Here is a 14,715-nt window from a genome sequence, read left to right on the forward strand (position 1 = left end):
AAGGCCGGGTGATTGACAGGCCACTTAGATTAACCCTCAAGGAAGGAAACAATAGCACGTAAAGTTCTGATTTCTGGAGCAGGTCAGAACACCATGTCTCCACCTGGGACCAGACGCGTTATACATTGTTTGACCAGGAGTCCTAAGGAGTGAACAGGCTAGTGTTTACTTTTCTGGTGTTGCCAGGAAATGGGAGGTGGTCTCCAAAGCTGACCATGAGAGAGGGGACCATCCTTACGGCCTCTCAGGCTGTCTGGTTACCACACAGCATCACCTAACAGTTCTCTGTTGGCTATAACCAGCACCTAGCCAGCTTTTCTTTGTCTCTTTGCGAGGTTTCAGTTTCTGTCACTCTCTTCTCCTCTTAGTTGCATTTTATTATTCAGAAATAATTTAATTAAACATCGTTAGACCTAAACTGGTACCGGGTTTGGTACTGTGTGCACTCATTCCCACCGCTCTGATGCTGTCTGCCCTCACACAGGTCCTGAGGAGCAGCCGCTGCCAGAAACACCCTGCTCGCCTTCCTCACCTCCCCCTCCTCCCCAACCTGCCCCAGCAGCCTGCATTGTGGAATACGGGAAAGCCCTGGACATCAGCTACCTGCAGTACCTGTGGGAAGCCCACACCAACATCCTCCACTGCATGAGGGACTGCAGAGTGTGGTCAGCCCTCTATGATGGGGACTCACCGGACCCTGAGACCTTCCTGCAGAGTCTGTCAGAGGAGAGCCGAGAAAACTCATCCCACCCAGAGGCCAGACTCTCACAGCAGCGTATTAGGACGTCAGGGCAGACAAAGGACAAGAGCCAGTCAGAGCTGGAATGGGATGACAGCTATGACACTGGTATCTCCTCAGGGGCTGATGTGGGCTCCCCTGGGCCTTATGATGATGTGGAGACCCCAGCCCCACCAGCACCTATTGATCCCCCCAAACACATCCAAGAGATGAAGAAGAATGCCATCCTTCTCTTCAAGGGGTCCTACATTGAGGAGTCAGACTTCCAGGATGATGTGATGGTGTATAGGCTATGTGCTGAGAAGGATGCAGAGGACACCAGGGAGCCACAGGGGGCTACCACAGACCCACCAGCTGAGGCTCAGCCCAAGGCCCAGCCTGAGGCCCAGAGTCTCCCCACGAGCAATGGACCTCTCTTTAGTCCCAATCCTGAGGCAGAGTCGCAACCTGGCAGGGAGGGTTCAGACCTGTGTCAGAACATGTTCTCAGAAGCCAAGCCAGAGAGCGAGCCTGGTGTGGCCTTAGACTCAGACCCAGAGTTGACGGTCCCCACGTCTGAGGCAGAACCCCAGTCAGACTCACCGGCTGCCAGCACAGAGGGTGAAGATTTCATCGCACAGTACGATCAAATCATTCAAGAACTGGATTCTAGCACGGAGGGCTTGACGGAGCAGAGCGTCCCCGCCTCTGAGCCCTCGCTTCTTACACACGAGGACGAGGGGAGGACAGAGTGCAAAGTGGAGGAGGAGGACGACGACTTCGACTCCCTCATGGCAGACACACCTGCTGAGGAGGCTGCACCTTCCCCATTTGGTGTCGGAGAGGACACCGCCACCTTCACCAGTCGCCACCCCGCGAGGACTCAGGGCACCCCATTCACAGGTGACAACCTTAAATTGCTTTGTGCTCTTCAGCTTTTGCGAGTGCTTATGCATTTACCTAACAGGAGTGAAATGTCTTTGCAAGGAGTGGAGGGGACAGTCTTGCTTTGCCATTCCTGCCTCGATGGATTTTTTTGGCAAGTCAGGTTTTACACTGTGCTCTGTGGCAGCTTCTGATGTCCATGGTAAAGTCATAGGCCTGGTTAGACCACACCAGAGTCCAGTCATTGTCTAAAACCCCATTTCCTCGAATCTAATTTATCTTTCTCCCTCACACTTACCTGTATGTGTGTTGTTTTAAAACAATTGCTGGGCACTTAAAAAAGTTGGAGGGCGGGGCTGGGGATTTAGCTCAGCGGTGAGCGCTTACCTAGGAAGCGCAAGGCCCTGGGTTCGTCCCCAGCTCGAAAAAAAGAACCAAAAAAAAAAAAAAAAAAAAAAAAAGTTGGAGGGCATGCTCCACAGTGGAGGGACCTGTGCTCTGTGTCTGTTCCCAGTGGCCAAGCAGTGACATCATGCTAGAAACATTTGTAGGATGACCGTTGGACGACAGGCCATCCATATTACTTGGGCTTTGCCCTAAAGGAAAGACTCGACACCTCAAAATAAAACAAGCTAGGTTCACGCGTACTAACCGCCTTCCCAAACGCAGGTGCTCCAGTGCTCGCCCTGCCAGCGGCAGGGAGAATCTGTGTAAGAGGCCAAGGGCTGGGCCGGGCTATAAGATAGGTGGGTCAGCGAGGAAGTGCGACAGAAACCATCATTAACGATTAAGCGGAGAGGTCTGAATCTAAAGTCTGCAGACAGTGGCCCAGAGGGAATTCTCACAGAGAAGAGCTCAGCGAGCTCATCGAAGGCTCGAGTGGGAAGCCTGGTCAGCACTTGATAGCAAACAGAATTACTAGGAGTAGCTAGTGACACAGAGGGACAGGCGATGGCCTCGCGTGTATACCCTGGCTCTACGCTTCCCAGGTGTGGGGCTTTGATACACGCACATGTCTACAGCCCTGTGAAGACAGACGGGCAGGAGGAAGGGCCCCACTATTGTTCCTTCTGGGGGCTCCCCAGACTCATCTGAGAACTGTCTCTCTTGGGCAGTGGGGAGCTTGGTGAGGAAGGACAGTGTCCCTACCTTCTGGGACTCCCACAGGCAGGATTTTTTTTTTAAGGTTTCCTTCTGGCCCAGTTAAAGAGCTCTGCTGTGATTACAAGCTGCTCCTCACCCATTTCCCCCAATATTTATTCATTTATTTACTGATGCCTGAAGATGTAGTTAAACAGGGAGACAGCTTTTAATTCCACAATTGTCAGGTTTGAGCTTCTAGCTGAGATAACATTCCGGTGTGAACAAGTTTTAATTAAAATTCAACCAGTCAGTCAACCATAAGTGAAAAGGATTAGATCATCTTAGGTTTCCCCGCTGATGGGGGAAGGGGCAGAGTGAGGGAAAGGTGCCAGAGCAAACTGCCTGTGCCTCCTAACACACTCGACAGGGAGGAGCTGCCTATGCCTCCTAACACACTCGACAGGGAGGAGCTGCCTGTGCCTCCTAACACACTCGACAGGGAGGAGCTGCCTGTGCCTCCTAACACACTCGACAGGGAGGAGCTGCCTGTGCCTCCTAACACACTCGACAGGGAGGAGCTGCCTGTGCCTCCTAACACACTCGACAGGGAGGAGCTGCCTATGCCTCCTAACACACTCGACAGGGAGGAGTCCCAATGTCCTGCGACCTTTTTGTGGGACATTGGGACCAAGTCCTGGCTAATGAAGGCTGCCAGCTTTCTGACAGAATAGTTACATCCCTGGGGAGTGTGTGACTCAGGGAAGGAGGACAGCTTAGGGAAAGCCTAGAAAAGCACACGCCTTCCCCTGTGAGCTGAGGAGATGCAGGTTCCTTGGTACTCATGGTCTCCATAGCGAAAGCCTTGCCTTCTCCCCTCCTCTTTCTGGAACGTGACAGTGTCAGGAAACATCTCTCCTTGTGTGAGTCCCGTGGTTTCTAAACTTCCGAGTGTGGGCTGAGGCATTAGCTCACCTCCCCTCTCTCCACAGAATTCTCAGGAATCATCAGCAGAAGTGAATTCTGCTGAGATGACTTTGCTTCCTAGGAAAATCATGGGATTCCATGTTTCTAATTCTGTTTATTTATGAACCCTGTAATATTTGGTGAACTGTATGTGTAAGACCCAGAGACACAGAATGTACAGCCATTCACAAAGATGCCAGCAAAGACTGTGTTTGCAGTGAAGTGGGGTTCAGCCATTGTGCTCCAGGCTGGAGGGGAGCCCAGCGGAGGGAGGGCAGTGTCACAACAGAGGCTCTGAGGGTGAGTCCAGGAGGGAAGAGCATTGTGAGGCTTTGTCCGCCTGATGGCTGTAGACAGGGCACTAAGACAAACAAAGAAACACATCTATCCAAGCCTAGAGTGTGGACCACTAGAGTTTGCTGGGGCTCCACACATGGGCATGTATGAACGGTTCCTTACACGAGCATGGGTGACTAAAAGCCCATCCCACAGGAGCGGTGACTCACAGCAGCAGCACCCCTCGAGGTCCTTGCACAACTTTCAGGCAGCTACACTGAACAGTCTCCTCTCCCCGAGCCATCACTAACTACTCATGGAATGTTGAGGAGAAGCCTCATGAGTCTTGCAGGTTCATGAGCATTGTAAAGTCCTGGGAGCCTCCCTCCTTCCTCCTGAAGACCTGGCTACACTTCAAGCTGGCAGTGTGCAGGCAGAGCACATGGAGGTGAGGACAACGGAGCTCACAGGGCAAAGAGGTGTGACAGGAAGCCCGGGCACACTTGGTCTTAGAAGCTGAAGAAGGGAACCTTGTCACCCTGACCTAAGCATTAACTCAGAGGGCAGCATGCCAGGATCTGAAGGAACCAGCCTCAGTAGTGTGGAGAGTGTGGGGTTGGGAGAGGTGGTGGCAAGAACAAGTGGGAGATGTGCTTGTTATCAAGGCCATTGCGTTGACCTGGTCATTCTGTTTCTAGAGCTACGCCCACAACTGTATTCATACTTCCGTGCCACACATACGTACATCCATCTATCTATCCATGCACATAGACACATAGCTACATACCCACATACACACACGAGGATGTTCACTGCTGTGTGTTTACAATAGAGAGAGACTGGAAAGAACCCAACTATCCATGAGTAGGAGGCCAGACCGCTTATGCCACACTCTAAACGATCAAATGTTCTGTAGCCTGGAGCCCATGTAAACAGCTTTCTGTGATGTGAGGGACATTCTGCAGGACAGATTGTTAAGTGGAAAAGTAGGCTCTATAACAGTGAACAGCTAATGTTGTCTTCGTTTAAAAACCACAATACTGGAAGACAGACAGACAGACAGACAGACAGACAGACACACACACACACACACACCTGGGAATTAAGATAATATGCTGGCTAACAGCCCTAGAAACTGTTGGTCCAAATTGAAATTTTGTCTCCATTATTTACGAGTCGTGTGTATTTAACATTCTGCCTTATCTTTAAACGAGATAAATAATTAACATGTGACCTATGATGAGTTTATCAATGAATCAGGAAAAATACTTGGAACTCTGGCTTCTGTATAGGATATGCAAATGTTTTCAACAATAATCCAGACATTATTTTATTGTATATGCATCTCTGTAATATACTAGAGTCTGTGACAAGAGTTTTCTTCCAGGAAGTGGCTTGTTTTACAAGCCTTTATACTGTTCTAAAGGTGCGCATGCATGTGCATGAGTGCGGTTACATATGTATTATACAGTTTAAATCTCTGTTAAAATGGAAAGCCTGTGCTAGAGTCCAGACAGAACGTGAAGGGACTGCCTAAGGCAGGGATAGACATGAAGGTGCGCATTTAGATGTTTCCAAGCCTGGATTTGTGAACAGAGCTGGGTCACAGAGTTGATGACAACTTTGTTTGCAGAACTGAGAGGTGCAGGGAACAGGGAAGGGGCTGAGCATTTGAAGGAATAGAGATGAGTGCCAGGGAGGGAAGTAGTGAGGCCACAGTCCTTCTGCAGACTTGTAAATTCTATGTAAGTCCTGTGCATCAGCTTCGTAGGACTGGGAAGTGCCCAAGATCCTCAGCTCTCCTCTGTCTCACTGTTTCAGAGGATTCAGTTAAGTCACCCAGCCCCGGTGCCTTCATGAGTCCTGGGGTAATGCAGCACTGCATCATGGGTAGTATGTGGTCCAGGAGCTCATCTCATGGTATCATGGGGACAAAAAGGAACAAGGAAGATCAGGGTCCCAGTACCCCCTCAAGAGCATGTCTCTGCTGACTCAATTTCCTTCTACAAGGCTGTACTTTGTAATGTTCCTAATGTTTCTAATAGTGCCACGAAGGGGACTGCGCCTTCAATAGATACACAGGCTGTTCACATGCCCCTTGTAGTAGATGCACGGGGACATCTGCAATTTAAACTAGTAGGTGAGGAGCTCATTGTCCCCTCAGGAGTAGAGGGAAGAATATTCCCCTTCTACTCCCAAGGTTGCCTGTGGCTTTCTGAGTGCAGCGCAGTCTTCTGATTTTCAGATGCTTACGGTTCCCCTGGCAACTGCTTTTTGCTAAGCAGCTTTCTTTGATGTGCTAGAAGCCAGCTAAGAATAAAGGCAGGATTCGGAGAGTTGAATGTATTTTTTTTCCATTGGCCCATGCCTAAGAATGATAGTTAGCACCATGGGTGGATTACGATGGCCGTCTGCTGGCCTTGACTCAGTGGACTGTCACTCAAGTGAGACACTGATGGGATAACCTTACTCGCCACCATGCGTGGGATCTGTGCTCTTCATCCCCCTTGTAGTAGTGAGGAGCTGTACATGTCGACCCTGGTCACTGAAGGCCAGCAATACTCGTGTTCGTAGGTAGGAGGGCTGGATTCAGACAAGAAGATTCTGGGCTCAGAGAGAGGAAGTCAAACAGGCACATTAGGACCATGTTTTGCTGAAGGGTCTACCTAGTTGATCATGATTTTATTAAGATTTTTTTTCTTCATATGGAAGGAAACAGATAAGGAACAAGATGTTAGTGACTAGAGGTGGACTGAGGGACGGACAGGCAGACAGACAGACAGAGAGACAGAGAAAACTGGTCGGAGTAGAAGACGGTAAGGAAAGCAATTCAGAAAGCTAGAGTTGTGTGTGATGATTTAAGAACCCAGGTGACATTTCTAGGGTCTTTAAAGGGACAGTCACTGGTTGCTTTCAGACTGGGATTCCAGTCTGTGGGGTTTCTGGGTATGTTTAGCCGACCCTCCCAGATTTGTTTGGCAAAATTCTCCAAGGCTCGTCAATCCCCTTAGGGTTCCTCACCCACTCACAAAGGAAGTGGATGAAGGGTTCTGCCAGCCCTTCCCTGGGGAGTGCAGCATGGGACGGGGTGGGACCTCTGAGAGATCCTGACAGGACGGCCAGGCACTCACACATTCTGGTGCTCAGCATGGTTGTCTGTCCTCGCCTCTCTGAGACCTCGTTTCCGTATAAGGAACTTAGCTGCTGGCAGAGTTCTGCATGAAGCATCTCGAGATGAAGTGTGTTTGTGTTAGACTCACGCGAACGCTGGTGGAGCGTTCATACGGCGTGTTTATCTATCAAGGGTTCTGTGCGTGTGTTATAAATACGCGAGGCTTAGTGGCATCATCAACGGCTCCACTGGGGGAAATACAGAATCCCCATCGATCTTGCTTAATGGAACACTTTTATGGCAAAAATTTAAAACATCTTCAAGTAATTTTATTAATTCCAGATTTATTATTTTTTGTTTTCCTTGCCCTCAGTAAACCGACACATAAACCATATTAACTCGCTACTGACCTGAAGCAGCCACAGCTTCCTGTTGCTCATATATATTTTTTTTCCATAAGCTGCTTTTGTAATCACAAGGCTTTGCTTTTGTTTTTGCCTTTTTGTTGATGTTGTTGTTGTTTTGTTGTTGTTGTTGTTGTTGTTGTTGTTGTTTTTGACACCTCTGTGTCACACTGACCCCTGCCTCCTGAGGCTCAGTCTTCTTTCTCTCTGGTCTGGAGTGGACAACGCAGATACCAAGTTGCCAGGAGTCATCAGGTCTCCATCTACGTACACAGACGTGTCGCTATGACACGGGGACCTCTGGCATCCGCATGCAGTCTGCGGCACGAAGAGGCAGTGAATTGTACATTTTGATCACTGACAGAATCAAGGGATGAAGGCGCACTGGGAAAAGCCGTGCATCTCGGGAAATAGTTTGTCTGAGCTTTCCGAAGTTCCTCGAGCTTTCAAAGCGAGGTGGTTGTGGAGTCAGGGTGTCAACTCTCCTTTCCCAGGAGAGCCAGGCGTGCGTCTCCGTGTTTACACCCTGCCTGTGGCCCCAGGGACTCTGCAGCTCTAAGGACTCTTGCTCCTCGTGTCCAGCCAACCCTGACACTGTGTCCTTCCTGTAGGTCCATTCCTCAGCGTGGTCCTGTCAAAGCTGGAGAACATGCTGGAGAACTCCCTGCACGTCAACTTGCTTCTTATTGGCATCATCACCCAGCTGGCCAGCTACCCGCAGCCACTCCTGCGCTCCTTCCTCCTCAACACCAACATGGTCTTCCAGCCTAGCGTCCGCTCCCTCTACCAGGTATGTCATAGCTACGCCCCCACCCCGTTCCTTTTGTCCTTCCCTTCCTCTCATGACTTTGTCCCAATCAGCTTGCTTCCCTTCCCCGTCCTGGCAGGCTGGCCATCTAGACTATTCTAGACAAACTGCAATGCTTCATTTGGCTTGATGTTTTGAGTTCCTTACCAGGAATACGGGCAGTTAAAAATGAGCAAGTGTCTAACACCCTAACAGCTCCTGTAATGAGGGATGGACCCAAAAGACAGATTGGTGACTGAGAGCGGAACTGGGCTGGGAGCAATAGCATCATTAATGTGGTTTTTGACAGGTCCTTGCATCTGTGAAAAACAAGATTGAGCAGTTTGCCTCCGTGGAGAGAGACTTCCCGGGCCTCCTCATCCAAGCTCAGCAGTACCTACTCTTCCGGGTGGACATGTCTGACATGACCCCTGTGGCACTCACCAAAGGTCAGCCAGCTTTCTCCACTGTGCCTGTCTTAGCCTGCACCTAGTCCCCCCGCCCCCATTTTCTTTGCAGGTATTCTTGGCATCTGGAACCTATAAGCATCAAAGACCATGCTTGTGTTCATCTTAGAACAGCCTCTTCCTAGTGTTCTTAACTCTGGAAGCGAGTGCGCCCAGGCCTTCACTGGCCTTTCCCCTCCATGGGGGATCTGGCTGGACATCCATTTTCCTAGCTGAGGTGGTTCAAGGAAGGAGCTGGCGTGAGATGTTGTCAAATTCCACTAAATCACAGCAGCCCCCGTGGACTACAGGGAGGCATCACGTGCACTCCTAGAACCATCTTTCGGCCATCCCTGCCCTGCAGATGGCATCTGTTCTCTTTATTATATTTTTAGAACATTTTGTACCAAAAAATAAATGTTTCAGGACTGCGGGGGTGGACACCGTTTGTTTGGAAGAGAAGGGAAGCCTAACCTCAGCAACTCCTGCTTCACTCAGCAAAGGGGAGGCGTTAGGTGGCTCATGGCAGGACAGAGAGAGGGTGGGTGGCAGGGACGGGTGACGGTGTAGCTGAGAATAGTCCCAGGCCTGGGGAGTACTGCTGCCTGGCCTTGCTTCTTGTTAGGCAATTCTGTTGGCCATTGTCTTCTGAGCTGTGACACAGACCCTGGTGAGCACAAACAAGCCGATGTCCTGTGTGTCCTGGCCGTCCTTGCCACAGTCGCCCAGGTGGGGAGGTCCAGGCGCGCCGTCCACGAGGCAGCTGAACAGCGGGGAGACTGGGGTCTAAGAGCGAAGCTGTGACCAGAAACAAGACTGGAAATGACAGGCAGAAGCGGGACTCTGAGATTTACACCTTCATAAGAAGCTGAAAAGTGCCCAGAACCACGTGTGGCTACTGGCTTCTGTCTCTAGTGTCTGCCATTTTACCCTGGTCACTTTGCTGCACTGGGTCTTATGTTCCTGGATTGAAGGTGTGGCTACGGATGAAACCCTGGGCCTCCAGCACGTTGCACACGATCTACCACGCGTCAGCTCTCTGCTCCCCTCATGGCATTTAAAGGGAAGGTTTGTTCACTCTCTGGCCACAGCAAGAACTCTGGTTGTGGTCCTTCTGGGACACAACGGAGATTTTAAAAGAAAGTTGGGCCAGGTACCACTGGTAAAATGACGGGCCAGGTTTGACTTGTTAGAATTCAGAAGAGAAGGTAGGGCCTTTGTGGGAGAAGGAGGTCTGCTGGGTGGGAAGGTGGGTCTCCAGAGTCCCCGCCCTGCCGTCTGGTGAGTGGAGTTTGTCCTGCACAGCGGCTGACATCCCCGGTTAGTTTTTGACACTGTCTGCAGCAGCTTTCAGCCCTGGTCCTGATGGTCGTTGAACTGCCTTCCCTCGCCTTCCCTTTGGTTGATACACATGCTTGCTGGGACCTTTTTATAACTCAGGTGCCTGCGGCCAGAGCTGCTCCACCATTCAGCTTCTGTGTTCTTCACTTCCTGGTGTCCCTTCAGAAAAGCCAGCCTCCTCGTGGCCAGTTAAAACAACCACTGCTCTACAACAGGAGAATGGAGGAGTTTCTGTGATGACTGAGTGGGCCAAATCATTGACTCCTGAAGTTTAGTTACTTTTCCAGCAGAAAGAAGAAGGAGGAAGAAAGAAATCCTACTCAAACACATTAAAACTACACAGTAATAGTGCTGTGACCCGACTTGCATTTAGAGTCCTTTAATTGAGCTCTGGTTCTAGAAGGTGGCTAGATGTTAACCCATTTTACAGCAAAGGAAACTGACCTGGTGAGTCAGGTCAGGGCAATCACTCGAATCTGCTTCTGGTGTCACAGTCAAAGGCCATGTCCTGGTGGTAAGCCAGCTCGGGCCCACCCCAGGGGCTGCTGGAGCTGCCTGGAAGATGTCCCTCTCTGTCTTCAGATCCTTCGCTGCTCTTCTGCTTCATGAACAACAATTTGTGGATTCCAGCTGGGCAGACAAACCTTAGCAGTGACATTTCGAATTCACAAGTCATGCTAGATTCAAAATACCCACAGAACCCATGGTTTAGAGAAGAGGGGGAGTTGAAATAGGAAGCTGGAAGTTAGGCATGAGAGGCCGCTCTGAGGAGAAGCAGAGTGTGGAGGAGTGGGCCATTTCCCCAGCCACACTTTCTTCGAAGTGCAGTAGCCTCCCTGGATAGGCTGGCCGGAGGCTACACATTCTCAGGGGCTTGGCCCTTGAGGAGCCTGAGGTACAGCACAAGAGAAAGTGCAGTGCTTGGCTCAAACCCCGTGCCAGCCTCCAGGGAGTGGGGCAGGGACCAGGGCAGGGAGGGACTTAGTGAAGTCAGTGGCAGCTAAAGTGTGCCACATGCAGTCTAGTGGTCCATGTATTTGATACCTAGTGACTCATTTGATCATTATAGCAATGTCATGAGCTACTGACAGTCAGAGGAATTGAGAGCACAGAGAAGCCACTTGACTGGTGTAGCCCATCCAGTAGGTGACAGAATCTGTGCTCTGAGCTATAACCCCAGTGCCTCTGAAGCTTAGCAAGATGTGGGTAAATGGAAATGTGCGGAGGAGCCCCAGAGGGCGGGACAGCCAGCACAGCATAGACTCTGGTCCGAGTCTACTGATCTCCAGTTGGACCCAGGCCAACTTCCTCAGTGAGCTTTGATGGCACATGGCAGAGCAAAGTGCCTGAGGACTGGTGTGACCTTGTCACCAAGGCTGACCTTGGACCTCAACCTTGTCTGCACTTAATGTTAAAACCCCTGCCAGGGCACGTGAGCGATTTCTGATAAGAGGTAGTAGGAGACAGATTCTCAACAGCTTTTCTGGTTCTCTGTGACACGAACTGTGATACGCTTTAATCCAAAGGGATATTTAAAGCAGCAAAGTGGAGGATTTTTTTTAACACTAAAGACTGTAGTAGTAAGATGTAGAAAGTACTATAAATGTCAAGAATTTTTAGTGCTGTCGTTAAGCAACACTCTGAAAAGTGTTGAAAAATGGGGCTGAATTCTAAAAAGCAGCCAAAATAATGAAGAACTTGAATACAGTGATTTAGAAGGAGTGATGAGATCATTTGGGTAGGGGCAGAAGGTGGCATAAATAATTCCTACAAATGTATGAGGGCCGGAGAACTCAGGGATCAGAGTCAGGGATATTGAACCATTTTAATTAGGAGAACTGATTTGGTATAAAAATGCAAATCAGCTGGATGTGTTAGAACCTGGGCTTGTGACAACTTGGATTTACATTGCTAAAGCAGACACAGGCCTCTGGAGCCCTCTCTAGGTGTTGGCTGTCTAAGCCCTTTGTTGTCATTAGATCCTGATGGCTGTGTGAGATTCTTAGCCTGGTCCTCACCATTATCTCTGGTGATCTAGAGGGATCTCTCATTCTTCTTGTGTTTTAGAGGCTAGAGGACCCAAACAGAATGGGCGGGGGTTACTGGGAAGCTGAGGTCAGAGCAACAGCTGCAGAACACAGGAATTTAAGGAGCTGCACCTGGTGACCAGGGCAGCCTTGGCAGGAGTAGAGTAATTGGCTCAGTACTGGGTGTCGGGAGAGCAGAGGGGCCACAGGTGTCCTTGGTCCCATGAGCCCAGTCTCCACTCAACTGACAGCAATGGTAGCAGAAGCCATTGGAAGTCAGCCTGCCTGCCTACTGTCCATCTACCTGCCCATCTGTCTATCCATCTGTTCATCTGTCCACCCACCCACCATCCATCCATCCATCCATCCATCCATCCATCCATCCATCCATCCATCCATCTGGGAGTTTGCTCTGTTGCCCAGGCTGATATTGAACTACTGAGCTCCATCACATGACCCTTCTTCCTCGGCCTCCCAGATAACCAGGACTTCAGGATGCCAGCGCAGTGTTTAGCTGGGAATTTCTTGCCAACCAGTATTATTGTCACATCCCATGCATTAGGTCTCCTGTATGTGATCTCAGGTAGACAGTCCTGTATTACGGGCTGAGTGCTAGCTGGGACAAGCTGGGCAAGCTGGACAACACCAGGGCTGTCTTCAGGATCTAGTCAGGCTAGGAACTGCACCCAGGACTGCTCCCTCCACGAATGCACTTGCCCCTCACACATCCCTTATCACTTAAGAGTCCCAGGACTGTCTTCTTTCTGTTTTCAGATCCCATTCAGGAGATCTCCAGGCCAGAAAGTGACAAGACCCTCACGGATGGCCCTCCACGTGTGCTTCAGCCCTTCCTGGGCAACAGAGCCCAGATGACCAGGGCACCCCCAAACCTGCCTCTGCCAGTGAAGAACACCATGCTGGCTGCTGCTCTCTTCCCGGAGTTCCTGAAGGAGCTGGCAGCCTTGGCCCAAGAACACTCCATTCTGTGTTACAAGATCCTGGGGGACTTGGAAGACTCTTGCTGTTAGCCTTTTATTTACTATTTTCCTAGAGATTTGGTTTTATAAGGTTATGGTGTCTTGACTGGACGCTAAACGCAACGCTGCTTATCAAAGATGTCTACTCTGATACTTCCTGACAATACTTGATTTACAGGGAGGGTTTTGGTACACCTCCTCTCTGCAGCCGGGTCTCCCCTTGTATACAGAATGTAAGTCTTGTGAGCTGGCTGTCTCCTTGGCAGGTTCTTTGTGCTGTTTCTCCTCTTCGCATGGTTGGTAGTTGTTCTCCTATGCCTTGGAGGAGACATTCAGCTTGTAGTTCGGATGCCGTGAGCACACGCTGAGGTTCTGTGATGTCTGGGTACCGGGTGGGGGCCGCCCCTCCGCAGTCTCAGGGAAGCCCCTGCACGGCGGCTGGCAGCCCCGCACTCTGTGAACGGTAAGATGGTGGAGGGCCTCCTGCCACACAGGACACGCCATTTGCCACTCTGAATTTCACTTCTAGGACTCGCAGTCTCTCCACACGTATTGCCTTATGTTGTGGGAACATCCCCAAGCCCCAGCTGTCTGCCCAAAAGTTCACACAGAGAGAATCTAGAATGCAGGGATTTTTTTCCCCTGTTGCTTGAGAGCTGCTCTAATCACTGGAGCACAACCAAAACACAAGACAGCCTTACTTCAGTGAGATTTGCACAAAAGGAAGCATACCTATGCAAACTCTGGATCTTAGGTGTTTGATCAGATGAAAAAAGTGTGGTATCATATACTTATGTTAAAAATTATTGTTTAAGTGTTTTATGAAAACAAATGTTAACTTGTGATGCATAGAGGATTTTTTTTTTTTTGGTTGGGGGAGTGTAGAGTTTGGAGTGGGTGCAAGAGATAAAATCATGCTAACTGTAACTGAAAAACTCTGGTTCTTACTTTACTAATATGTTACACCTGTACAGAAACGTGCACTATTCAGCCCATGTTGGCAGCTGGGACGGAAAAGCATACAGGTCACAGGGAGCTTGTGAGGCCAGGTGCCGCTGCTGACTCCCTCCACATGCCATGCTGCATGCCAAGTATCCAGCGGTGGAGGATGCCCCAGTTGGGATGCCCTAGTGTCTCCGGCTGCTTGCCAGCCTGCTCCCAGTAGCATGGTCAGACTTTAGTCATAGCCCTGTAGAATAACTACCAAGCAGGGAGGACACACACACACACACACACACACACACACACGCCCTCCCCAGTAGAAGGATGCAATACCTAGCTCTCTCTGTTCTTCGTGGGCCTCTGTGCTGAGCCCCAGGGTGACTGATGCCAGTCCCATAGGTGGTGCCTCAGGAACACTAGTTTGTCAGTCAGGCCCCTGGTACAGGAGAGCAATGGGGGAAAAGAATCAGATCTGAGGCTCTGCAGGTCTTCAGAGGATCTTGAAGAAGCTTTAAATTGAGACGGCTGGAGAGCTAACCCAGGAGTGAGTGCCCAAGTAGATCTGGCCTAGTGACAATGTATCATAGCCTAAACAAGAAATCCCCTTACCTGTTCATGGAACACTGCTGACTTTACATGTGTTTAGAAAACCAGTTTGTCCAGCCATGGTAAATTAGCCAGCACATGGGAGGCACAGGAAATTGGCCCGTTCTTGCCTTCCTGATGGGTGCCCCACAAGTCTCCATTAGAAGAC

General features: G+C 50.1%; 1 protein-coding gene across 1 annotated transcript in view; it reads left to right on the top strand.

The window, feature by feature from the left end:
• The window catches only part of Fam160a1 (family with sequence similarity 160 member A1), an 81,568-nt gene extending 67,466 nt beyond the window's left edge, over window positions 1-14,102 (top strand). Inside the window, exons 8-11 of the mRNA XM_032898151.1 lie at window positions 485-1,621; window positions 8,053-8,231; window positions 8,539-8,677; window positions 12,817-14,102. Coding sequence (XP_032754042.1) covers window positions 485-1,621; window positions 8,053-8,231; window positions 8,539-8,677; window positions 12,817-13,070 — 1,709 coding nt within the window. The 3' untranslated portion in view covers window positions 13,071-14,102. The remainder of the gene's footprint in view (window positions 1-484; window positions 1,622-8,052; window positions 8,232-8,538; window positions 8,678-12,816) is intronic.
• Window positions 14,103-14,715: the final 613 nt, after the last annotated feature.

This window comes from Rattus rattus, chromosome 3 (genome assembly GCF_011064425.1).
Source record: "Rattus rattus isolate New Zealand chromosome 3, Rrattus_CSIRO_v1, whole genome shotgun sequence".
Taxonomy (NCBI): Eukaryota; Metazoa; Chordata; class Mammalia; order Rodentia; family Muridae; genus Rattus; species Rattus rattus.